Here is a 27,913-nt window from a genome sequence, read left to right as displayed (position 1 = left end):
GTCCTTCGACTCGAGGTCTTGGTCTCTATCTTTTTATTCTTAGGTTATTTTACAGTATACTGTACACATTTTTTTAAGGACCGTGAGGTTGCCATACACACAAAATGATGACCCCATATCACGGTGGCGCGCGTGCACGTCAACCGTCCAGGCTAGAGTTGTTATATACAACCGTATAAACTAAATCCACGTATTGACCTACAAATTTTAGCCTTGGTTTATGTTTTTAACGTTCTCAATATACTGATTCACCGGATGAGCTAACTAATAATTCCACAATTACGTCGCTTCTCTTTATAAATTCTATTTGTGCTCATAAATATAATAACCAATAAAAAATAAATACCATTTGTTGTTACCACACATTTACATTCAATACTAAAAATTCACATTGACCACTCGGAGCCGAGGCAAAAAAAAAAAACAATCTGTTACTCATACCTATGACTTTATAAATTTGTTTCTTCTTTTTTTTACTTACAAAAAAAATTACGTCGACGAAATCATCAATCGAACCATTGAAAAAAAAAAAAAAAAAAAAAAAAAAAAACAGTTCTCAGAAAAATAACTCGAGAGTTACAAATGACTCAAAATATATATATATATAATAAAATTTTAATATTTTTTCCAGACCTCAAGATGCCGCGATAAAACTCGCCTTGAATTTGTTTTCGAGCCATTAAACATTTAATAGTATATTAAATATATAACCTAAAAAAAATAAATATTACGTTATACATAAATACTTTTTAGTAATTTATAATATGTAATACTAATAACAATAATAATAATAATAATAATAATAATAATAATAATAATAAAATTAGTTATTGGGTACGATTAGTTGACAAGCCTGTAAAAATAATAATATAAATATAGTATAGTATATAAAGAACATTTACACTAAACAGTGACGCCGAGATATATATCGTCCCTATACTAGTATTATATGTATACTTACATTCAAATCTATATATATATATATATATATATATATATATATAGGCGTCTTTTACTCCTGTATTGTAGTATATACAAAATACAGCGCAAGCATCAGCAGAGTATGGCAGGACGAGGGACGAAGCAAAGCAAAGGGAGAGGATACGGGTCTAAAAGTGAAGTGTGGGGTAAGGTGGTGTAGTATTCTGTGGACACACACGATATACCCACAGAAGAGACCTTTCTCTGGATGTCGTCGGGACTCCACCCACACGCCGACGCGTCTCCGTACCAACATAACATACAATCTAGACATAGACATAGACAGAGACAGAGACAGAGAAAGAGACACACAAGCAAACAAGACAAGAGACTACAGTGTAGTGTGTACTGTACAAGAAGTGAGTACGCCGACGTTGTCGAGACAGTGAGCAGTAGGAGCGGGAGTACAACAGCAGCAGCACACATTCGACAACAATCTGGCAACAGTGGCTCTGCTCGGTATAACCGATATATTGTGGCACGGCCGTGGTGTGGAATTGAATGGAGGGGAACTAGCTCAGGTCAACCCTCCCTACTCTGGCCGGCTCAACTCTCGGAATACGACACAACCCCTCATCTACAGTCGCGTCCTCCGACCCTCGCTCGTGCCCCTCCGCGTCTCTCCTCGTCACTCTCCCATTCCCCCCTCACTGTCTCTCTCTCAGTCGCCCCCACTCTGGTTTCCAGAAGCACACGGCCGATTTCCCCCACCCTAATGTCGACAGACGTTTCTCATACCCTTCCTTGTACCCACACATCCAACATACTCTACCCTACGCAAGCTTGTTCTCAAAGTATTTAGCCACGTGTTGGTGTGTCGGTGTAAATATTACCCCCTGACCCCTCGCATGACCGATTTTCTCTCCCTCGTGCCAACGGCCTCTGGTCTCTGCTCGCAGTCCGCACCGTCACGGCGACATACTACAGTGTCGCCACCACCGCCGCCGCAAGTTACTCCCCCACCACAAACACTTACTATACTCACAGTATACAGCATTTGGACAGACACAGACTAAAACCCGACTATGACGATGAGGACGAATGGATGGCGACTGTAGGACAGGGACAGACACACGCCTAAGGCACCGGGGGCAACACACACAGCACAGAGAGAGCCGCCGCCGTAGCTGCTCCTGCCGCTGCCGCTTCACCAACCTCTCACCAGTCGACAACCAGACAGTATTACTTGCGACCGTTTACCGAGCACGTCGTAAGGGACCAATGCTTCCCCGACTTTACAACTTGCCGGACGTGTGAGAATCATTTTTAGGATTTCTTTTTAGTTATCATTCATTTTACGCACACTCATTACCATTGACAATTTACTAATTAACTAAATAAATAAATAATTTAATATTTTAAATAAATAAATCAAGGACTTGTTCTGTCACTGACTCAAAGGACATGGATTCTAAATGATTTGTTTTCTAGTGAACGTGAACGGTGGAGTGATTTGTTGGTTAATTACTTAAAAAAAAATAAGACTATAAAATATTTAAATTTAAAAAAAAACTGTGTTGTGGGGGACCAAGACTAGTTAAGTGTCAAATAATTAATTTTATTATTTAAAATAAAATAATGTGTTGTGTCAGTGCGAGTATTGGATTATAATTAACTGTACTCGTTTTGGCGGGCTTTTCAAAAAATTCAAAAGGTAAATTTTTTAAATTTATTTAAATTTTGAATAATTGAGGTTAGACGGGAAATATGGTTATGAATATTGAGTTTTGAATTGTAGAACTTGTTATGTGAGTAGGAATAAGTGTAAAGATAATATTAGGGGTGTTTTTAAGTGACATAACGAGCCAGGTAAAGCGTCTAGCCGGCTTTAGACTTACAACTTCTGACATTGCGGACAAGTTTTTAGCGCGCCGATAAAACTTTGCGGACTTGCCACAAGAGTGCATTTATACACAAACACGTTGTTTGTTGTACAAACTACTCTATTTTTAGAACTGATCTTTATAATACTTTTTTATAATTTTTTTATTTAAGGATTTGATTTATCTAGGATTTTTTGCTCGACCGGTTCGACCTCTAGATTTTGGTTTTGATTTTTATTTATTTTGACTTTGGGCCGGACGCTGATGAAATGCTAAATATATTGTTCATTTTTTTGTTTTTTGTCTGGATTTAGTTGTTTTAGAGAGGACTAAAGAGCGGATTTAAAAGGAAGAATGGAATTAAATGAATTTAAATGAAAGAGTCTTAAACGGATACAACGCTTTCACAACGAGTGATTGTTTCTTTAGAGATATGTCAGAAAGTCACGTTCATCATATTTATAATCTTCGATTTATTGTTTGCTAAAATATATAATTGTTGACAATTTTTTTTTAAATTATGAAAGTAGAAACTACTTTTTTCATATTTATATTTTTAGATGCATTTATTGTTTTTATTTTATTCATTTACTTCCTTGCCCTCATAAAAAGAATCGATTAAAAATGGTTAGAAAAACAAATTTTAAATACTTTTTAATGCCTTTGAATATTTTAAATACTTTTGAATCACCCTTCTTATGGTCATTTAAAATTTCAAATCGTTTCTTTTAAGTAGGGTAATAAGGAAACAGCCAAAGCCAATAACAGGGACCCTTAATACAAGTATATAATTTTTTGAACAGTAACCATAGTTATGAGCATTGGAAATAAAAGTGACAAAAATATATCAAAAAATATGATACTAAGTAAATATAAATCAAAACTATATGGTGCCATATATAATATAAATTATATGCTACTATATTTCATTTCATATAAAAATTTTATATTTTTTGAATATAAAAGAAAATATATATAATATATATTGTAAGATAATGCAGATATATACAGTATATGGAATATATATATTTACTACTGTATATAATTTTATATTAAATCGGCAAAAATATCTATATGATTCTTTATAATATATCATAATTTTTTGTTGCAAAAATATATGATTTTATATATTTTAACCATATATTGTTTTTTCATACGGATAATGATCGAATTAAACTGAAATTTAAAATTGTATACAAAAAAAAAAAATTTTTCTTAGTGCGAGTAAAAATTTTTTGTACCAAAAATCCTTTTTTCTATTCATCAAAAATCATAACCACTAGACTATACCGGAGCATTTTTCTGTTCATCAATAATCATAACCACTAGACTATACCGGAAGCTTTTTCTGTTCATCAAATTATTTTGTTTTTGAATTTTTCAAATTTTAATTTCATGTAAAAAATTTTTACACAATTTCTTGGTAAAATTTTTGCTTTAATTGAATTTTAAACCAAAAAATTTTGAAATAATTTTTATTTTACTCAAATCTTGACTTAAAATATTTTGAAATTTATTTAAATTTTGAACTCTTCTACAAAAATTGAAATTTTAGTTACTAAATAATAATTGAATTTTAAAAAAATTTTCAAAAGATCATTCGTTTCCTTATTACAAATTTTTTAAATTCTCGGTTATATAAAAAAAAAGTATTTGCAAAAAAATTTTTCGCTCCAAATGAAACTAAAAAATAATAAAAAATATTTAAGAACAAAATAAATAACAAAAAAGCAAAAAGAAACATATTGTTATACGTCCTCGACGATAACATAAATCGATACGAGGACAAGCGTCACGTTATCGTGTGTAACTTAAAGCACGCTTTAATTCAACGCAATCCCTCCCCCAACGCCTCCCCCGCGATATATAATCATTGTTTCTACCACGTAAAAAGATTTCCGCGTAATTCTTCCATGCTGATAACTCTTATCACTAAATTAAAATAAAAAACTGCCGGTTGATTTTTAATTTGTTCCCAATAAAAAACTAAAAAATCGAGCGGCAAAAAATATTTAATTTAAAAAAAAAGAAAAAAAAAGTATATCAGTTTTAATAAAATCGTTAATTCAAAGTTGAAAAAAAAAGTTTGTACGTTATAAATTAAACGAGTATTTTTTACTAGTGAATGAATGAAAGCCAGCGGGTGGTCTAGACTAGGGAGAGTACGAAAAAAAAGAATTTGCAAGGGGAAAAAACGGTTAGGGGGGAGAAATTTATTTTCTCATCACGTTTGAATTAAAACGCGTCCTTGATTTGTCCTTTTATAGTTCAACTGTTGTTTCTGTGTGTGTGCGTATGTGTGTTTGTGTGTTTTGACGTTAGTAAACGTTGGATATAAGAGAATAGTTGACGAAAGCCGCTATAATATCACGCATCGCTAACCATTAGATATTTTCCTGACAGCACCTGATAATTTATGTAAACAGATATGATAAATCGACGTCGGTGTGCAGTTTGATGTTTGACGTCTCACATAAAATACTCTATTTTACTTTACTCAACTCTATTTAACACTAAAGTTAACTAAACTTACATCAGTAATTATTATCATTATTTTATTAAAACTTATAATTTTTTATTGATAAACAAGATATTTAATTTATTCATGTCATTGACGTACTGCTTAATATTTAACCTTGTCTTTTTAAGGCTTTATTTATTATATATATATATATTTTTTTATTTATTTTAATATGAAGTTATCAAACAGACGTGTCATATAATTTTATTTTTTAAAATTCGTATTTTTTATTTTCTTAATCACTTTGATTTTTTTATGGTTCATAAAATCGACATTAAATGCAGATAAAATTATTTATTAATTATTTAATTGCCGATTTATCGAGTGATTTAAATACAGTTAAAGTAGACGGAATTTTATATTTCAATTTTTTTTTAGTTCAATAGACTCATTTTATTTATATTTATATATGAGTAATTATTTATTAGTAAAATGGATATTTAAAATAATTAGGGAGTAATTTTTTTTTGTAGGGCTACAGGCAATAGTCTTCTCAAGTAATTAAAAAAAAAATCTAGTCGATAAGTTCATTATTTCAGGAGTTATAGAGTTTCCGTACAAACGAACTTATTAATGTACGGATGTACGGAATCGATTTTCCAGCGAAACTATCGAGTAAATCGATTTGAAAACAACTGGATCTCGTTAATTAGGTCTCCCCCTACAGAACAAAACATTTTTCGACAAATTTCTCTGATAAATTTATCTGATAATTAAATAAAAAATTTTATTACGGCGGGAAATTTAAAATTTTTAATTTTTAAATTTTAAATTTGAGCGGGAGTTTTTTTGAAAATTATGAAAAATAAATAAATAGTTATAAAAATAAAAAAAAAATCTAAACAAACAAGCTGATGATAAGTAAATTAAGAGTTTAAAAGCAACGAGGTTGTGTCGACGCGAATTATAATTTCACGGATTAGTTCCACGGTTTAGAGTGTAGACTCTACACTACATGATATGAATGGCAAAGCTAAAGATCATCTAATGTAATGTAACAAAGTGTCACGAGGGACAGCGTTACGCATTATTATATTATAAAGAATGGGACAGCCTTCACTTGCATTTATTTCCCTCACTATTTGTCTACACTTTGCCCAAGGTGACACTCATTTTTTTTCAATTTCATAATTATTCATTACATAATTAAACAATCATTATTATTATTATCATTATCATTATTTTTAAAAATAATCAGTATTTCCTCGTATGAAAATTGACCTCGCGCACGATTCGATATTAACATAAAACACGACAATATAATCACATTTATAAACATGATGATCGCGTGGCAACGTTGCTTCTTCTTATTAACTTGTTCTTATTTTTCTTATTCTTATTCTGCTTTACTTTTGCTTCTTGTTTTTAATACTCATGTGTTATCTAGTCTGTCAACTGTCATACGTAATTTTACACTATATTAAACAGCACGTGCTCGAGCCACTCCTTTGACGAAGTTTATACTGAACTATTTACTAAAAAAAAATTTACCTGAAGATCGGAATGTTTTTCGCGCAATGAAAAAAAAGGGAAAGTTAAATTCTGCTGGATGACTAGATTCCTGAAATGTTTCACACTTTGAAATTTTTGAATTTTTTTTTTAATCAATCAATTACAGAAAAAAAAAAAACTAAAAAAATGCACATGTAGAAAATTTATTAAACTATAAGCGCATTTTTTTTAATATTTTTTTTTATTATTCATCGTTTTTAAAAAATTAAAAAATTATTCGACGACTGACTTCAGTATCATTAGCGGATGTTGACCTTTGAAGTTTTTTAAAAATGATAAATTAAGAAAAAAAAAATATTTTGGAAAATTGCACCTATAGTTTTTTCAATTTTCTACATGTGCATTTTTTTTTTTTTTTTTTTTTTAAATTCAATTGCGAAAAAATCAAAAAATTGTTAATTGTCTGCTAACAAGATCACGTATTTACAAAATTTATTTTTAATACTTTCTGTTTTGATAAATTATTTTTTTCAGACGAGATTAAAATTTATTCAAGTGAAAATTATTTACCTGAAATTATGATATTTTTGTCTGATATTAAAATAATAATTGGTATTTTAATCACTTATATTTAGATAATTTTTATTGAAATTAACTCGATTATTTACTCAAAAATTATGACAATTCTTTTTTTTATTAAAGTGTTTTTTATTTTTATATTCGGTAATTTTATTTTAATTAAAAAAAATTTAATCAGTTTTAATTAAAATTCTTGGATAATTTTATTTTTGAAATTATTTAATTTTACCCTAATTAAAAGTATTTAAAAAAAAAAAATATATATATATATATATATATATATATATATATATATATATATATATATATATACATATTTATAAGACTTTATTATAACTAAAGTTTTTAGTGAATTTCCAGGCGGAAATGAGCGTTGGAAAGTGTTCCCCGCTCCCTTGGTATCCTTACACAACAAAAAAACACACCGACACATACAACATATATACATAATATATAATATACAAATGCAGGAGTTGCGGTTGGGTCAAACACTCGTTTATTTAATCGACACAACACATAACAGACTCGCCTTTTATTTGAATTTCTTTATGTCCCACCTTTCCTGTCGCTCTATTTCATTTTCTTTATCCACAATCTCATCTCACTCAGTTCCCTACTCCACCCAATAACGACAGAGATCAATAGTACTAGAAAAAAAAAACTACTAAGTAGTAAAGTAACAAATAAGTGAATAAAAAACTATAATAATAAGCACAGTAGTTCATCATAAGCACGATATTCGGGAGAAAGTTGTCGGTAAGCTGATTGGCAGATGACGAAATCGCGGAAGCATTAGAAGCCTATCGGTCGTTCTCTTAAACTTTCTCAGGAACTTAACCCCTTGACCGTTATATAAAATTTAATATTTAAATTAATTGTCAGTATTATCAAGTAGATGATAAATCTCAAGTTTATTTCATTAGTTGATTTTTTTTTTGTGTACCTGAAGATCGAAACATTTTTCTGCATCGAAAACGAAAAAAATTTCGGTAATTAGACTGTCTAAGGGTAGTTCCGGAAGTTGAGGGTGGCCTAAGAATTTCGAAACATTTTTCACTATGAAATGAAAACAAAAATTTTCTTAAGACTAGACAAAATTTCTCGCTGTAGTAAATTTTTTTTATTTAATAATCAGATAAAATTATCAGAGAAATTTAGCGAAAAATGTTTTGTTCTGTAGGTGGAGGTCTAATTAACGAGACCCAGTTGTTTTTAAATTGATTTACTCGATAGTTTCGCTGGAAAATCGATTCCGTACATCCGTACATTAATACGTTCGTTTGTACGGAAACTCTATAACTCCTGAAATAATGAACTTATCGACTAGATTTTTTTTTTAATTACTTGAGAAGACTATTGCCTGTAGCCCTACAAAACAAAATTACTCCCTAATTATTTTAAATATTAATTTTACTAATAAATAATTACTCATATATAAATATAAAAAAATGAGTCTATTGAACCTAAAAAAATTGAAATATAAAATCCCGTCTACTTTAACAATAAAATAATAAAAAAAAGTCACTCTGAACTTTTTGAAAATCGTCGATTCTTAGCGGGAAGTTTAAAAAAAAATAAGCAGTTATAAAATTAGAAAAAAATTCAGTAAACACTATATTTTAATCGGTCTACAAAAAAATATATATATATATTTATACAGATAAATCACAAATATGATTAAATATCAAATATTATTTTTTATTCAGTCTTAATATTTACGGCATATTTAGCTTTCCAAGCATAACAAGTACCGTTTTGTTGTAGTTTACTACAGTATTCATATCGCGTTTGATGTGGTTTTTCTTATATATATACATATATATCTTATGCTAACTCAGCAATATATGTATACAATACCGGTACGTTATAATCGACGACCTCGAGCTTCATATTGTACACTCTAGTGTACAACCAATGGTACGCGGTCACGATTATCGCTCTACGATTCACCTTACACATTACACTACACAACTTTATTCAACACTAACAACTACTATAAGTATGTAATGTAGTTGTGTGATCATGTACTCGCAACCCGTGCAAATTCTAAAAATAGTTAAGTTATTTCTACAAAGTTTATCCTAAAGTTTTAAATAAAAAAATTATTCTGCGGTAATATTAATAGTAATTTCATTAAGTTCATATCTATTTATCTAATACAAATTTTTATAAATAATAATTATTATTATAATTATAATTATTTGCATCGTTAATATTCCAGCAGCTCGCGATTATAATCATAGACCGCAGTAATAAAATTTAATGTTTGAATATTAATAGTTTTTTTCATTTTTAAAATCCATGGATGCAAAAATTACGGCGCCATAATTATCGGTGTAGTACAGAGTGTACATGGTTGTGAGTGTGTAAAGAGTAAAGTGGATTGAAGTATAGGCTAAAGTATTATATTGTTATCGCAAATACTGCAAACAGCCCTTGCGTAACGATTTGTATTATGATCACACGATTTATTGCATAATATACGTCCATATATGTTCCCCTATTACGTTATATTTTTAAAACGACAAATATATGTGTTGATGCTTGTATATATAAATATATACGTATAAATCTAGAGCGATTTTATTTAACATTCTAATAAATCTAATAATAGTTTTCAAAATTAAAACGCATTAAAAATATTCGTTTTAATGAATCAGCCATTTCTGCTTCACCAAATCGGCGGATTTATTTTTTTAAATATTCATTGTAATAATTATTAATTATTGAGGATTTTAGTTATCATTTTTTGTGGAGTTATAGGCAATAGTTTTATTCAATTAATGAAAAAAAAATTAAATCAATCGGTTAATTAGTTAAAGAGTTACAGCGTTTGCGCCCATCCGTACATTTTAGTGTACGGATGTACGGAATCGGTTTTTTGACGTAAATATCAAGTAAATTGACTTAAAAATAGATCAGACTTGTTAAATACAATGTCCTCTTTGTTACAAAGTGTCTTTTTATAAAATTTTATAAATAAATTTTTTTTAAATCCGTAAAACAAATTTTTATTTTTAATTAGTAATAAAATTTCTTAAAAACCCGAAGTTTGTTATTTTTTTATAGATCTATATAAATTTATAAACTTTTCAGCTGAGATAAATTTTTAGTGACGAATTTCTAAAAGAAAAATTTTTTTTGATACTAATTAATAATTAAGGATTTTAATTATAACTTTTTCTGGGGCTGTAGGCAATACTTTTATTAAATTAATGAAAAAAAAATTAAATCAATCGATCAATTAGTTGCTGAGTTACAGTGTTTGCGCCCATCCGTACATTTTAGTGTACGGATGTACGGAATCGGTTTTTTGACGTAAATATCAAGTAAATTGACTTAAAAATAAATCAGTCTTGTTAAAAACAATGTCCTCTTTGTTATAAAGTATCTTTTTATAAAATTTTATAAATAAATTTTTTTTAAATCCGTGAAATAAATTTTTATTTTTAATTAGTAATAAAATTTCTAAAAAAACTGAAAGTTTGTTATTTTATTATAGATCTAAAGATAAATTTATAAATTTTTCAGCCGAAATAAATTTTTAGTGACGAATTTCTAAGAAAAAAATTTTCTTTATAGTAGACCAAAAATATAATTTAACGACGGGAAAAAAAAAATGTTAAAAGAAGTTAAGTATAAAGAAAAAATATGTTAAACTAGTTAAAAGGCACGCTCTCCAGATTCTCAGTTGTGTATATGTATACTGGAGCAGATGTTATTTCCGTTCCGTATATAACATAACGTAGTTTAATATATATTTATATTTATATGTGTAGTATAAAGCATATAACATATAGCGTATAGATGAAATGAAATGGAGTGTGAGTATGAGTATGAGTAGCATAGAGGGAATAGAAAAGAGGGATAGACCTCGTGTGCAACACGTGTTGTGACCAGGAATCCAAGTTGTATTTTGGTCGCGCGCTGCGTCAGAGTTTTAAAAGTCTACTGATATGACAGAGACGAAGGATCGAGAGAACAAGACTCAGCATCACATCAGTAGTCAGTAGTCACTAGTACTCGTTATTTTAGGTGGCGTTTAAGTTAAACCTAAATTGAATTATCTTAAATATTTAAAGACCAAGAGATGTCTCATGTGTGGGTAGTGTGTAATTTTTCGTATGTGATGTCGTATGCACTATTTAAGTTTAAGTAGTGGGGATACGCCGGATAAGTCGATCGACTAATATAAGCTTATATTCGATTAACGAGCCTTGTTGAGAGGACGTTATACATCGTTGTAGTTGGTTTTAACTTTTATTTGTGTGTGCTGCTAAGAGGGGATAGCCAGCGCGCGACCGCTAATTTTAGAGTTACATACAAAGTCACGCCGGGTGCCACGAGCCGTTTTTACGACTATAACACTACCTATGCTAAGAGATGTGAGTTTAGTTTATTGTATTTCAAACAAAAAAAATTTATTAATTATCACACAAAAAAAATTTTCTTGATTCAAGAAATTTTTTGTAATGTAAATTGAAAATTTCTTAGGACTGTAAAAAATTTTTCTTGATCTAAGAAAAATTTTTCTCGCTTCAAGAAATTTTTGCTTTTCAATTCATAATCCGAAAAATTTCTTGCGACAAGTAAAAATTTTCTTGATCTAAGAAAATTTTTTCTCGCTTCAAGAAAATTTTGATTTTCAATTCATCATGTGCAAAAATTTCTTGAGACAAGTAAAAATTTTCTCGATCTAAGAAAATTTTTTCTCTCTTCAAGAAATTTTTGCTTTTCAATTCATGTGAAAAAATTATTGGCGCAAGAAAAAATTTTCTTGGGACGATAAAAAATTTTTCTTGATCTAAGAAAATTTTTCCTCGCTTCAAGAAATTTTTTTTAATTCATGTGGAAAATTTCTTGAGGCAAGTAAACATTTTTTTGGGCCAAGTAAAAATTTCTTGCACCAAGAAACCTTTTTTTTGCAATCAAACTTCGGAAAAAAATTAAAGAATGAAATATATGAGAAAAAAATTAATTATTAATTTAAAAATAAACCAAACTGATAACAAATCCATAAAATGACTCATAAAGATAAATTTACGTTGGAAAAAAAAATTGAGGACAGACCTTGAACGATTTTTATTATCAAAAAAATATATATATACATATATGTTTTGTTATCATCTCAAACAATCATAAGTCAATCGATAGGTTTATAAATATATATCGAATAATATTATTTATTGAGTGCTAAAAAATATAATGTTTCGTTGTAAAAATAGTAGACTATGGGTGTCGGACAATAATTTACAGGGTGCGTGGACGCTAAACGGGCTGTCGGGTCTTTGTCGCAGTCTGGAGAGTCTAGTTGACGAAATATTGACATCCGAGAATAGAAACTCTTAGTATAGTATTGGTGTAGTGTAGGTATATAGTACAGAGAATAGTGCGAGTACGGCGACAACGAGACGAGGCGGGAGCGACAAATAGGGTGAAGAAGTGCGGGGGCAAACGACACAAAAAATACGTCTGTAGAGGGGTTGTATATTATATTGCTGATGGAAGAACAGTAGTTGTATATTGTTGAGACTAAAGAGAAGAGTTTCAAGCTGAAGGCTTCGAATTTAAGGGGAGGCTATACTGGATGACGTCAACTTGAAAAACTTCTCCCTTTTAGACACTTATATATAAATAAATATATATGTATTTATATTTCCCTCACAGTCTGACGAAAAACGATATCGACATCAACTCCAATGACTAACAATCCTTTGTGTTATATGTATTTATTCATCTCTATTTAATCGATCGTAAACTATTTTTACTATTTATAATGCAGCAACAAGGATTTTAGTCATGATTTTTCATAGGGTTACAGTCAAATGTATTCTCAAAGTAACGAAAAAAAAATTTAATCAATCGGTCAATTATTTTAGGAGTTACAGAGTCTGCGTACATCCGAACAAATAAATGTACGAATGTACGGATTCGCGTTTTCGGCGTAACTATGGATAAAATTAATTTTAAAATTACGCAGTATTGTTCTTTACACTTTTTTACATGGACCAGTATACTTTTGATAGAATTACGAACACGAAAAATTTGAAAATTAAAAAAAAAACAGGAATTTTTAAAGTTTAAATTTGAACGCTTTGAAGTTTAAATTCTTTATGATAAAAAAATATTTTGTAAGTATATTGAAAGAGAAATTTTGTGAGTTCTTTGTGGAGAAAAAATATAATATTTTTTTTTTATTCAATTCTTTTTATTTTGGGGGAGCGTGTATAAAAAAAGAGCGTATGTGTATAAGGCGGTTGCGCGTTACGTACGACGCAGTGTGACAGTAGTATGGGGTTTTATGTTGTATGGTGTTGAATAGAGTGAGATGAAGCTTGAGAGGGTGAGAGGAAGAGAAAAAGGAGAACGTTGTCCTGCGCACAACTACAAACACACTGCGGCTATACCACTACGACTTGTACGCGACTGACGACGGGTGGTAGGCATGTATTATATGTATATAACCCCGGTGTGTGAATAGCGAGCACGTGCATTTCCCACAGAAAACCAATGGGGCCTTTCTGCTGTTATGCTCTACTCAGTCTTCCACTGTTCACTCTTTAGTATGATGTATACATATATATTTTACTACACTATACGAAGAGAACGCGCGCGCGACCAGCTGGGAATTGACGGTGGGTTCTTTCGTTCACTCGTCCGTTCGTTCGTTTACTTTTAGTATGATGTCCATAGTCTATACATCTATATAGCTCACTATTAAAAGAAAAAAAAAAAAAAAAAAAAAACTAAAACGAGATGATGAAGAAAAAAATAGAAAAGAAAAAGATGAATTCATGAGAGAGTCTCGAGTAAACGATAGGGAAAAAGTTTCATCCGCCCCAAAATATATATATAAATGTACGTATATATATATATATATGAACGAAGGGTAGCTTTTTTATTTCTCCTGTCATTCATGGCCGGATATCGGTAATCTATTCTTTAGAACTGTTTTTCCCAGAATATTCAATCTATAACCGGTGAACAATTGACTGTACTCTATAATTTACTAATACGCGTACACAATAAACGATAAATGATATAGAAATTTACTATTTTTGTTATATGTTAAGGCTACTAATGTAAGAGTAAAAATAATTGATTAAGGATTTATTGTTATTACAGATAAACTATAAGGAGAAGAGCGCGATCATCATCAGGTGAATATCGCGCTGAAACCATCCCCTAAGTGGGGGTGGTGTTTGTGGGTTTAGTGCCGGGGCGATGGTGGCAGCTGCCACAGCTACGGCCATCGCCACTGCCTGCGTGGTGGCCATGCAGGACCGCCAGGACATCCCTACCCAATTTAATCAAGTAGGTTTTCTAGGCTAATTTGATTGGACGAATAGATCGTCATGTGGGTGAAATGTAATTGATAATCATTTTATTTGTTTGCCACAGAGCCAGCATGGAATGCCGCATCAGTCGTACAATACCGGGTACGGCCAACGTGGCGGACCAATGGGTGGAATGGGACCCACGATAAACAGCTACAATGGTATGGGTTCAATGGTACCTGTCCAATCAATGAATTCCATGAATTCGATGAATACTATGAACAGTATGAACGGCGCTATGAATCCGATGTCAATGAGTGGCATGAATGGGATGAACGGAATGAGTCCCATGAGTCCGATGAGTGGTATGGGGAACGTCAATAACAACATGGGTGGCATGAACTCGATGATGCCCAGCGCCATGCAGATGAACAAGATGAACATGCAGCAAGCTCAGGCCCAGGTTCAGGCCCAACAAGCGGGGTACCCACGTCGGTTGGCGCCCTACCCCAACCCCCAGATGCATATGGTCCAGAAACGCCAGCAGCAAGTTGGCTACGCGAACGTCCCCTCTAACCCGATGCAGCAACAGCAACAGGGTTTCAACACAATGCCAAACAATATCCAGCCTAATCAATACCCTCCGACAAACTATCCATCAGCCCGACCGCCGCCAAACTTCCATCCGCAGTATCAACCAATCCAGGGTATGGGAAATCCTAATCCCGGTGGATTCCCACCCAACTCCATGATACGCGGTTCCAATATGAGACAGCAGACCCCCAGCTACAACACGCCATCGGTCGTCTCGCAATCGAGCAATCAGTATTACGGTGCTAATACGCCGAGCGGCGTTGTTGGCTCCTCTGTCGTAAACATGGGCCCCAATGGTATGTCCAGCCATCAGCAACACCAGCAACAACAGCAGCAGCATCAACAACAGCAATTCATTCACCAGCAGCAACAACAGCAACCCAACCCTGCTGCATACGTCAGTAACTCGAGCTATCCCACCAACGGCCAGTACACGCCGGACGTGTCGATAAGAACATCCGGTGCCGGTAACATGAATTACCAGCACAGTCCCATTCCCGGCAATCCAACCCCACCACTAACCCCCGCGTCAAACATGGCGCCCTACATAAGCCCCAATTCCGCGGACATAAAACCCAACTTCAACGAATTGAAGTCAACGGTGATGCCCCAGCAGAAAGACGACGAACTGAGACTAACATTCCCCGTGAGGGATGGTATTATTTTACCGCCTTTCCGTCTGCAGCACAATCTCGCTGTCAGCAACCACGTGTTCCATTTGAAGTCGACGGTACACCAGACCCTGATGTGGCGATCGGACTTGGAACTCCAATTGAAGTGTTTCCACCACGAGGACCGACAGATGAACACCAACTGGCCGGCAAGTGTGCAAGTGTCGGTAAACGCAACCCCACTGGTTATCGACAGGGGAGAAAATAAAAGCTCCCATAAACCTCTTTACCTCAAAGATGTCTGCCAGGCTAGCAGAAATACCATTCAAATCACTGTCTCAGCTTGCTGTTGCGTAAGTATTTTATATCTGTATACTATCCCGTACAAAAATGGATTGATCACTCATTGATCACAGACTGATCAATCATTGATCACGGATTGATCAACAACTCATCGTTAATTGATCAATAATTGATCAGTCAGTAATCAACCATAGATCGATGAGAGATCACTTAAAGATCAATAACTGATCACTCTGAGGAGAATAATCTGATAGTGATCAATCAGCGACAACCTACAGATCATTCGAAAATCGCATAATAATTGTCCAGTGTTTGAACGAAAATCACAATTTTTATGATATCTCCGAGTGATCTATAGGTTGTCGCTAATCACTGAGTGATCTCTGATTGATAACTATCAGATTATTCTCCTCAGAGTGATCAGTTATTGATCTTTAAGTGATCTCTTATTGATCTGTGGTTGATTACTTACTGATCAATTATTGATCAATTAACAATGAGTTGTTGATCAATCCGTGATCGATGATTGATCAGTCAGTGATCAGTCAGTGATCAATGAGTGATCAGTCCATTTTTGTACGGGATGTTTTTCATTTGTTTTAACTAATGTTAGAAAGTGCCCCCACCGATTAACCTGAATTTGAATTTGAATTTGAAGATTAATGAATTTTTTTTGTCTGTGGTACAGTCGCATCTGTTCGTACTGCAATTAGTCCACCGACCAAGCGTAAGAAGTGTTCTTCAGGGTTTACTGCGCAAGCGGCTGCTGACTGCGGATCACTGTGTGGCTAAAATAAAACGGAACTTCAATAATACCATGTCGAATAACGGGATGCAGTCCGAGAAAGATGTTGTCGAACAAACGGCACTTAAGGTATGTATTTATCATATACATGTATATATTTATTTATATAATTCACCCGCAGTATCGAATTAAAAATAAACCGTTTTATTAAACGTTCATAAGTCATAAGTTAACGTTATGATTTTAAATTTATAGGTATCGTTAAAATGTCCGATAACATTCAAGCGAATTACGTTACCGGCACGGGGGCATGACTGCAAACATATACAGTGTTTTGATCTTGAATCATATTTACAACTTAATTGTGAACGTGGCGCATGGAGATGTCCTGTTTGCACGTAAGTTTATATTTTATATTTTTTTTTTTTTTTTTTTTTAATGAATAAGACTAGGAAATTTGAATTTAAATGATTAATTTAATTATAGGAAATCCGCACCGTTGGAAGGCTTAGAAGTAGATCAGTACATGTGGAGTATATTGACTACGTCAAATTCCGATGTTGAAGAAGTAACGATAGATGCAGCCGCTAAATGGAAATCATCAAAGAGCATGGTCAGTATAAAGACCGAAGAAGACTTGGACTGCAAGAGAATGATAAAAGCGATGTCGCCGGGAAGTATGAACATGCCGACTATGGTCAACTTCGATATGAACCAGGCGATGAGTCCATACATACCTCCCGATATGAACAGCATCGTCAGCGGTTCGATGATGAACAACACCCCGCCCGCTTACGTCAACAATAACATTAATCATCGGAACTCATCTGGCGGTTCCTATGATATTAACTCTAGCACGACGAATCCCAGCAATGACTACAGCAATGGCGCTGGACCTCTGAGCCATCTCAGCGATTCCGTCAATTCACTCGATCCTCTAAACGCAATGGAAAAATCTCTAAATGATCAGGTAAATTTTGTAATTCAATTTTTTATTGTATTGAATACTGTTTAACAATAATGATGAACTTGAATAAACAATGCGTGAGCATGGTACAAAAAACACAGAATAGAGTGATGAGAGTGTTACTAAAAGTTAATAAATACACAGCAATTCAGAGTATGCTAGACGCATTATGATTTATGTCTATTGATTAAAGAATAAAATACAATGTATGCATATTAGTTTATAAAATGATTAATCGAATAACTCCAGAGTATTTAAATAGAGAAATTTGTAAATCTACACTGAAAAAAATAATCGGTAGCCACTACCGATTATTTTTCGGTAACAGCTACTGATTATTTCGGTAACGGCTACCGATTATTCGGTAACAGCCGTGGTGGAAATTTTTCGGACTTCTGTCTGAAAAACTCAGTTCTAGAGTTCTAAAGACTTTTTCAGACAAAAGTCCGAAAAATTTCCACCAGGGAGCTACCAATTATTTCGGTAACAGCTACCGATTATTTCGATAGCTGTTACTGATTGGAATCGTTACCAGCTACCGAAAAATAATCGGTAGCTGCTACCGATTATTTTTTTCAATGTAGTCATAATTATGATACTAGAAACAAAAGGAATTTGGTAGCAATAAGAAAGAGAACAAAAACCACGGAAAAAGAATTAACTATAAAGAATTCTTGTTGTATCATAAATTGTCGAGTGAAACGAAAAACTCAGACTTTGATTAAATTTAAATTTAATTTGAAAAAAGACAATAGATGGTAAAGTTCGATAAAAACAAGATGATAAATTTGAGTTAACCCTTCGCACCCGCGTTAGAGCAACGTAAAACATTACCCATGTGATGAGAAAAAGTCTCACGCTTCGGCGAATCGTAAATTTTAAGTTAAATAAAACAAAAATATTATGCACTTTCCCAGTAATGACGTAACTATAATTTATTTAAATATTTCGCTTATTTTTATTTTTTAATTTTCTAAGTAATGATAGATGTAACGGCTGAAAAAAATGGCGGTGATTTCCGAAAAGATTCGGAACTGTCCGAACTGAGCCGAACCGCTGATGAACTTTACTCGCGTGATGATAAACAGTCTCATGGATTTTTAAAATAAATCTTTTAAAAATATTTACTGTATTCGAAATAATTTTTAAATTTCAAAATCATAAAAAGCATAAAATATTATTAAGATAGAAAAAATTTCACTAGATCATTCCGTTTGAAATTACTTAGAAAAAAATATTTCAAGTCAAGTGTGAGAAAAAAACTCATAGTGCGGGTGCTGAAGGGTTAACTAATTAAGATGTAATGAGGAATATACAAAGTTGTAAAAATTAGTAGTTCAATAAACATTAAAATATAATATGTAGCTACTGCTAAATAATAATCATAATGATTGTTTATATAGATGCCGCACACACCCCATACTCCGCATACACCACATACACCTCACACACCAGGTGGCGGTAACAGCGGACCTCCAAGTGTACCACCAGCATCACAAGAATCAACGGGAAATCTTAATACTTCAGGCAATAGTACGACGAATATCAATGATAATACAGACATACCGTCGGATTTGAATTTTGATCCGGCAGCAGTCATTGATGGTGAGGGAACCGGTCAAGAAGCATTAAATGTAAATATTTAAACCCACTTCATTAGTTAATTAATTAATTAATTAATCGATTACATTTTACTTATTAATTTTTCCTAAATTTTTCAGTTGTTGCCAGACAATGTAGTAGACCCAATGGAATTACTATCGTATCTCGAACCACCGGATCTCAATACACCGCCCAGTAGCGGTGCCAGCAGTGGTAACCCATCATCAAGTGATGACATTCTCGCCCTCTTCGAGTAAAAAAGTTTAAATAAATAAGTGTCGATAACCGATTATTGAAATTATTTAAAATATTTTTATTGGCGGGAACGACACAAAGGTCTACGTCATCTTAAAGGTGATTACACCTTAAAAAAACAATGGTACAAACAAATTTAGCTATTGACATAGGGCATAGTGTTAGAAATGATAAAACAATGATTATATATAATCATTTATTATCAATTTAAATAGCGAACACAGTTTAACTCTGTTAGAGCTAGTGCTTCTGTATAAAATTTCATCCATAATGGACCACTTGAACTAGATTTACGATGTTTTTTTTTTAAACTTAATATCAAATCGAACTATTGTCTATGGAGTTGGGTTAGGTTCTGTCGAATCGTTGCGTTTTAAATAATTCTTTGTGGTTTTTATGGGAATTATCAGTCCTAAATAAATTCCTTGGTTCTGAATAATGATAATTTAAAAAAAAAAATTATTTTTAAACGTTCATTTTTAGAGGAGGTAATTTTTTAACGGCAAACGTTTCGCTAGTCGGGTATGAACGGAAAATTCAGGTGACGCTGCGAGTGACGTTTTGCATTTTAATCACTCGCTGAGCGAAATTTATCATTATCTTTATATCAAAACAGTAATTTGGACCAAAAAAGACCGCAAAGAAATTTTTGAGGCCTACTCGGCATACGGGACCTTTACCAAAAAAAAAAATTGATTTGATTCATCGTAAATCTGTGAGTTTAATTAATTTTTAAGGAATATTGTTAATAAAATAAATATATTCCGGTCTTAAGTAACGGTCTGATGGACCCTTGTACAGTACATTATAATTATTATTTAAAATTATTAAGTAATTATTTTAAATCTATTGGTATTTTATTATTTTTTAAGTGTAAATAGGTTACATTTATTGTTTAGCATTACGAAAAAAAATTTTTTGAAAATGCTTTCGATAAAACGCACAGAGTCTAGATCAAATTTTAAAACGACACAAAATTATTATTAATATTGATTATTAAATCAAGGGGTCGGGGATTATAAATGCCAAATTTGCCATTATTATTTTTTCTGTTTTTTAAAATATTGAAGAACAAATTTTTTAAAATAAAGAGTATTTTTTAAAATAATAATCATTTTTTTTTTCCTAAAATTGTCGCCGAATGTAAATAAATAATAATATTTTTTACTTTATTTTGTGTAAAAGCAGCAGTGGAGTTATGAGGTTATTAAATTTTAATTAAGTATTTGAGGTTATTGTGAAGGTTTCATATATTTTTTGTTTCATTTTTCAGGTTATTTAAATTACCCGCGCTTTTAAATATGAACAAATCTAATTATAGGTTTTCTGGAAGTTTTTGAGAATTTATATCAAATTTGGATTTTTTTTATATTTGAATTATTGGAAGTATTTTACATTACACAGAAAAAGAATTTTTTGATACGATATATTTTGAATTATGAATTGAAGACAAAAATTTTTTATTGCCTTAAGAAATTTTTTTATCGCCTCAAGAAAATTTTCGTTTTCAATTTTCGGTGTAAAAAATTTCTTGGGGCAAATAAAAGTTTTTTTCGGGTGAGTAAAATTTTTCTACCCTAAGAAATATTTTTTCTGTGTAATTTTTAAAAGTTTTTATTTTAAATTTTCATGAAAGTCCACGATATTGATTTTTTAATTAAAAAATTTGTTTTTTCAAAGAAGAATTAGAATTTTTCATGTCTAATATTTTTTTTTATATAAATTTAAATACTTCGAAAAAAAATCAGTTAAAATGAATAGTTCCGTGATATTTTTCCCTGAAATTTTAGTTTTCATACATTTTAACCTCTTTTCCATTAATTAACAAGTTTCTCGATAAAACTTCTTTGAAAAAATACCCAGAAAACCATAACCCAACTTAATTAGCCACCGGAAGTGAAAATAACCTTAAAAATGATTAAAAATATTTATGTACCCGATGGGAGTTTTTCGCGCATCGAGAACGAAAAAAATCCCGGTAATTCGACTGCTTAAGGGATAGTTCCGGAAGTTGGGGATGGCCTGCAGTTTTCGGCTGACATACCAGTACTTACATGCGAAAAATTTCTTAAATCTCACCCCTGGTGGAAATTTTTCAGACTTTTCTTTGAGAAACTCTGAAAAAGTCTGCAGAACTTGAGAACTGAGTTTTTCAGAGAAAATTCCGAAAAATTTCCACCAGGGATTCAGTAGATTTCTCATTTTCCAATTTGTTTTCGGCGCGAAAAACTTTCCGATCTTCAGGAACAGAAATATACACTCATATATTTGATTTAAAATAATTTTTTAATATTATATTTCATAAATTCGGTTGCGTTCATGCAACTCGAAAAAATTCTTGCCGAAAATTTTACAAGAAATTTGTTATGACTGAAAACATTCAAAAGTTCTACAAAACTTTGAAATTTTAAATTTTTAAATTAATGACCCGAGGAACTGATCATCAGAATCAGGAATCGAGATTTTTTTTTATTAAAATAACGATTTCAAGAAGAAATAAAAAAAGTAAATTCAAAATAACTTCAAAAAAAATATTTGGCGCCTGAATTCACAATCACCTCAAATTCCAATAAGTGAATAAGTAAAAAAAAAGTATGAATTATCTTATGGGCATAATAAATGATTTGAATGATAAATATATAACGTGTGCCTATCGCGACTGCCAGAAAATCTGGATGGACTAAAAAAAAGGAAATAAACGCCCAGATTTTTACATTCACTGCTTTTACATCCGTATTTCTTTGCAATTGATAACAGAAAAGTTAAATAAATAGTTATTGATTAAACAGAAGAGAAATACTTAAAGTGATTCATGTAGATTATAAAAAATTTTATATATATATATAATAAAAAAAAACAAAATATGTATTTATATTCGTGCGTTTATTGAAAAAAAGCGCACATGCAGTAGACGAAGGATCTTTCTATTTAAATGAAAATATTATTTACTTATTATATAAAGAGAATAAATTGGGATTAAATTTTATTATATATTACTTATTATATTAATGAATAAATAAATAATTAAATGAATAATGTATATCATAAGGGCGATTATTGTATGATATTTGTATATATTGATTAAAAAATGAAAAATACAAAAAAAATGATTAATTAATAAGAAGTTAAGCAGATTAGATTAATAATATAAGAAACAAAGTGGCGGATACTTATTGGCCAGTTATAAACATTAATATTAATTAATAATGATAATAATTAAATAAAATGATAATAAATGAATTATTTCTTTATTATTTCATGGAACCTACTGCCTATTCACTGATATTTCTAAACCAAAAGGACCAAAGCAGCCAGAATCCATATTCTGCGCGCATGTCATTTCATATATTTTTTGGGTGGGTCTATTACACAGATCCCGATGACGCAGATGTATTGATGATCCAGATTCCGATGACACAGATTGACTTTCTTACTTACTGATCGTAAATTTCAAATCTAAAGAAAAATTTTGGATTCAAAAATTTCCTTGATAGCCACTTTGACCGCAAGTTAAATTCAAGCTACGCCCGGAATCTAAAGTCAACTTAAGGCAGGGCCGCACCTAACGAAATCTCGAATTTAAGAATTCTAATTATTTATTAAACAATTATGATGACAGTAATTTTCATAGCTTCCGACTAAAAGCAGAATATGAACTTCCTCGGAAGAATTTCATCACCCGAGTCCCATAAATATTTAAAAAGTAATTAGAATTGTTAAATTCAAGATTTTGTTAGGTACGGCTGAGCCTTAACAGCAAAAGTTGCGGTTTAGTTGACAGTAGATCGTCTGTAATTTGAATTCAATTTGACTTCAAAAGCTACTTGTCAGATAATGACGTCAAGTTGATTGAAAATTGAACTTCAATTGATGGTAAGTTTTTCTGTAAAATTACATTCAATTTACGGGTGTAGATTTACATTCACGCGAGTATTATCCAGCCAAAGACTTGCCAGAAACTTGTCGTCAAGTCGCCTGAAAATGTTTCACTGAAAAAACTTGCTGAGCAAGCGCTATCAGGGTTCTAAGAATTTTTATAGAATTTCTATAGAAAATTAGAACTCATCACTGTCTAAGAAAATCCATAGGAAATTTAAAGATAATCAGGACGTCACGGTCTGAGAAAATCTTTACCCTGATGGAAGTTTTTCGGACTTCTCTCTGAAAAAGTCTTTAGAACTTTAGATCTGAGTTTTTCAGAGAAAATTCCGAAAAATTTCCACTAGGGTAGAAAATCTTAAATTCAACATTTTCTTTTTGATTTAAGATTTACGGTCAGTAAGTAAGAAAGTCAATCTGTATCATCGGGATCTGTGTAATAGACATCCGCTCTATTTTTTAAAATATATATTAAACCTCATATTGATATACCATCAATAATTTGAGGTATATATCTTTAATCTGTCTTTAGCCAATAAAATATCCGGAAGCTTCATGAATTTTTTATCAGGGCTAGAATTTGTCTCGCGCGCAAGCGCATAGGTCACACTTTTCATATATCTATTTTAATGTATATTGTTGAGTAAATTGTGTATATTTTCATGCTGTCTTCAGCCAATGAGATCTTTGGAAGGAACTTCACATAAATTTCATGCCTTTTTTATTTTAGGAAAATAATTTATTAGATAATTAGTATATTAATTACACTTTATATTATTAACAATTCATGATATTAATTGAAAAATTAATGTAACAACTCATATTTATGTTTTTTACACATACATATTATTAGATACAAAAATATCTGTATAAAAATAAATGAAACCTTGACTGATAAATTTAATTAAGTAATTAATGCTATTGCTTTACAAAATTATATTTTTTTAAAAGTTCAGTTAAAAAAATCCTCAAAATTTTTTCTACGAGTCTTCTCCACGATAAATAACAATATTTTTATCAGTTTCATATATTTTAACTTCGTAAAGTAATGACGGATCGGGCATTAATTTTTTCAATTCATTAAAAATATAAACAGATAAATTTTCAGTTGTGGACACGACATTTTTAAAATACGGAACATCTTTATCTAAATTCTTGTGGTCCAACTGTTCCATTAATACTTTATGCATATATTCCTTTAGTTCTGATATATTCATAACCATCCCAGTTTTATAATTTATTGGGCCACGTACAGTTACTTCAACTGAAATATATAAGTAGTCAAATTAATGAACTATTTTATAACTTAATCTTCCCCTGATTAAACAACTGAATTCGACCGAATTAAAAATTTTAATTCTGTTATATTCTGTCGAATTCTGCAAAACAGAATTCAACTGAATTGAAAATTTGAATTTGAATTAAACAGAATAAAAGCGATTTAAAAATTTCAAATTCGTTTTAATTCAGTTTAATTCGGATTCAGAACCAGAAATTGGAGAATTATTTTCAAATTAATCAGAATTAAACCGAATAGAATTATTTAAATTCGTTTTAATTTCGACAAATTCTGGTTTTCCTGCCGAATTAGACAGAATTCATTTTTAAGTTAGTTACCGAATTAACAGAATTTATCTGAATTAAATAGAATTAAAAATTTAATTCTGTTTAATTCGATCGAATCCAGTTGTTTAATCAGGGTCATGTTATTTAAATACGTACCAGTATAATTATGACCATGACCCCAATAATTATTACATTTCCCATAAATATTTTTGTTTTCTTCGTCACTCAAATGAGGGCTGAAAATATTTATATGTTATAGGAAAAAATTATGGGAATCCCGTAAAATACGTCATACCCTGATTAAAAATACTCATTGAAAAGTATTGAAAAAGATGAGAATTGAACACTTTTGAATACATCCTATTCCACAAGGTTTTCATCTGGACATAAAATTAATACTTTTCAATTATATTGAATCTAAAAATAATATAAGAATTTCTAAACTTCCAAAGAATTGAAAAAGATTCGAATAAATTGATATTTTAAATCTTTCTGAATCCTCGTCAATAACAAAAAAGTTTTGAATTTTAGGGTTACGAGAAGCATTGAAAAAAATTCGAATAAATTGACAGTTTTCAATCTTTCAAAATCTTCCTCAATACCAAAATAGTTCCATATTTCGGTTTAAAAGTTGGATTGAAAAAGATTCAAATGAATTGACATTTTAAATCTTTCTGAATACTTCTCAATAACAAAATAATTTCACATTTTGGGCCACGTGTGGGATTGAAAAAAATTCAAATTAATTGACAGTTTTTAATCTTTATGAATTTCCCTCAATACCAAAATAGTTCCATATTTCCAATTATGACTTGAATTTGAATAAATTAAAATGAATTGACATTTTCCAATCTTTCTGATCCTTCTCAATACCAAAATAGTTCCATATTTTGGATCGAGTGTAAGATTGAAAAGAATTTAAAGAAATTCAAAAATTTTCAATTTTTCTGAATCTTTCTCAATACTAAAATAGTTCCATATTTCGAGTTATGACTTGAATTTAAATAAATTAAAATGCATTCACATTTTCGAATCTTTCTGAATCTTTTCCTAAAATGATGAAAGACTGGATTCTTTTCAATACTTTTGAATTCCATTATAAGAATTAGAAAGTATTCAAATGATCGAAATTTCTATTCCATTTAATATTTTTCAAAATCTCCGTATGGATTGAAAAGAATTGGAATAATTTTCAAAATTTTTCAATGAATATTTTTAATCAGGGCAGGATTCTATAGAATTCCATATGGATTCCATGGGATTTTTATAAACTTAATTAATAACAAAAAATAATTGGAATCCAACTTTTTAAAATTCAAATTTTTAAAATTAAGCGGTAAAATTTAATTACTTACTTTAAATATTTATTCTAATTACACTTTATTGTTTTTTTTTTTTTTATTTACCTGTGGAGTCGGTGACAAGACGAAATACTTTCTCGTCTCGTAAGATATCCAATCGGACTCATAATTTATTTATTTTGAAATATATTATAGTATGTAAAAAAGTTATTATATTTATATTTATATTTATACTCAACAAATAATTTATGAATTATAAGTGCGATAATTTATGCTGATACAATTGATACTTTTCTATATTACAATAAAAAATCTTGAATCACTTCTGATACCCAAGATCATATTATAGATATTATAGAAATACAAATATATGATTCGAGTGCGCAAGTCAAGTACCAGTTGTAAGACCACAATTTTTTTCTGATAAAAATTACAAGTGTCAGTTAATAATGATAACTTTCGCGCATTAAAAAAAAATAACGGGTAGATAATAAAAATATCAATAATTTTAAGAAATTTCGATAGAAAAAATAAAAAATTTTCGTTCATTTATGAATAATTTAACATAAAATACCTAAAGTTAATTACTTATGTTATGGTCTCCATAACCCGGGTTAGAAAAATCCCATAAAATGATGGATTTTCATAGAAATTTTATGAGAATGAATGAGTTCTATGAGAAACTGCTATAGGAAAGTATAGGCCTTATACACAGTATGAAAGTATCGTTTTTTTTAAGCAGAAAAGGTAAAGAAATGTAAAATTACAGATTTTCAAATTATTTTACTAATTACTAGCGCCGCCAATTGAAATTTGAAACAACTAAAGTAATTGTTCGATGATAGTCCAATTCAAAAGTATTTTGGGCGAAATTTTGACTGAGCCTTTACCAATAAATCTATTACACATAAAAACCCTGCGTACGTATACGCAATACTATCAATGTACGTATTCACTGCGCCTGCGCGAATGTATTTCTGTAGATAATTAACTATTTTTTAAAACGAGATGGTCAATAATTGTTAATTTTTGCAATTATGCAATAGTGAAAATATTTATCAAATTTCTTTGATGCGATTTGAATTTTTAAAAAAATTTACGCGCGAATCTCTATTTTCCATAAGAGCTTTTGTTAAAATATCTAAACTTTGAAATAGTTTTTCTCAAAATTGATCCCTGGTGGAAATTTTCCGGTGTTTTCTCTGAAAAACTCAGTTCTAAAGACTTTTTCAGAGTTTTTCAGAGAAAAGTCCGAAAAATTTCCATCAGAGATGCGGTCGTATTATTTGTAAATAACAAAAAAAGAAGAAGTTTCGTTAAATTTTTTTTAAAAATCCTAATTTCCGATGATGGACCTCTACAATTTTTAAATAATTACGAAATTATATTTGATATCTTATCGCTTATCTCTCATTCCATACTATCATGTAATATTTATCTTTATTTTATTTAAATAT

At 30.9% G+C, this 27,913-nt stretch overlaps 2 protein-coding genes across 3 annotated transcripts; one reads left to right on the top strand and one right to left on the bottom strand.

Annotated features, from left to right (window-relative positions):
* Positions 1 to 1,344: 1,344 nt before the first annotated feature.
* Positions 1,345 to 22,950, top strand: LOC130674265 (zinc finger MIZ domain-containing protein 1). Of its 2 annotated transcripts, none has more exons than XM_057479541.1 (8): positions 1,345 to 2,635; positions 14,482 to 14,670; positions 14,758 to 16,191; positions 16,830 to 17,015; positions 17,142 to 17,284; positions 17,373 to 17,856; positions 19,257 to 19,487; positions 19,575 to 22,950. In XM_057479541.1, exons 2-8 carry the CDS (start codon positions 14,581 to 14,583, stop codon positions 19,710 to 19,712), a joined length of 2,706 nt encoding a protein of 901 aa, XP_057335524.1. In that variant the 5' UTR covers positions 1,345 to 2,635; positions 14,482 to 14,580; the 3' UTR covers positions 19,713 to 22,950. The 2 variants fall into 2 exon arrangements, with proteins under 2 accessions (XP_057335524.1, XP_057335525.1); XM_057479542.1 differs by lacking the exon at positions 1,345 to 2,635 and adding an exon at positions 11,490 to 11,741.
* Positions 22,951 to 24,388: 1,438 nt separating this feature from the next.
* LOC130674547 (6-pyruvoyl tetrahydrobiopterin synthase) lies at positions 24,389 to 27,384 on the bottom strand. Its single transcript, XM_057479900.1, has 3 exons — positions 26,562 to 27,384; positions 25,312 to 25,391; positions 24,389 to 24,853 (listed from the first exon to the last, which is right to left on the bottom strand). Exons 1-3 carry the CDS (start codon positions 26,621 to 26,623, stop codon positions 24,570 to 24,572), a joined length of 426 nt encoding a protein of 141 aa, XP_057335883.1. The 5' UTR covers positions 26,624 to 27,384; the 3' UTR covers positions 24,389 to 24,569.
* Between the last annotated feature and the right edge of the window lie 529 nt (positions 27,385 to 27,913).

This window comes from Microplitis mediator, chromosome 9 (genome assembly GCF_029852145.1).
Source record: "Microplitis mediator isolate UGA2020A chromosome 9, iyMicMedi2.1, whole genome shotgun sequence".
NCBI lineage: Eukaryota > Metazoa > Arthropoda > Insecta > Hymenoptera > Braconidae > Microplitis > Microplitis mediator.
The sequence above is the reverse complement of the archived record's forward strand: the minus strand, read 5'-3'. Positions and strand labels throughout refer to the sequence as shown.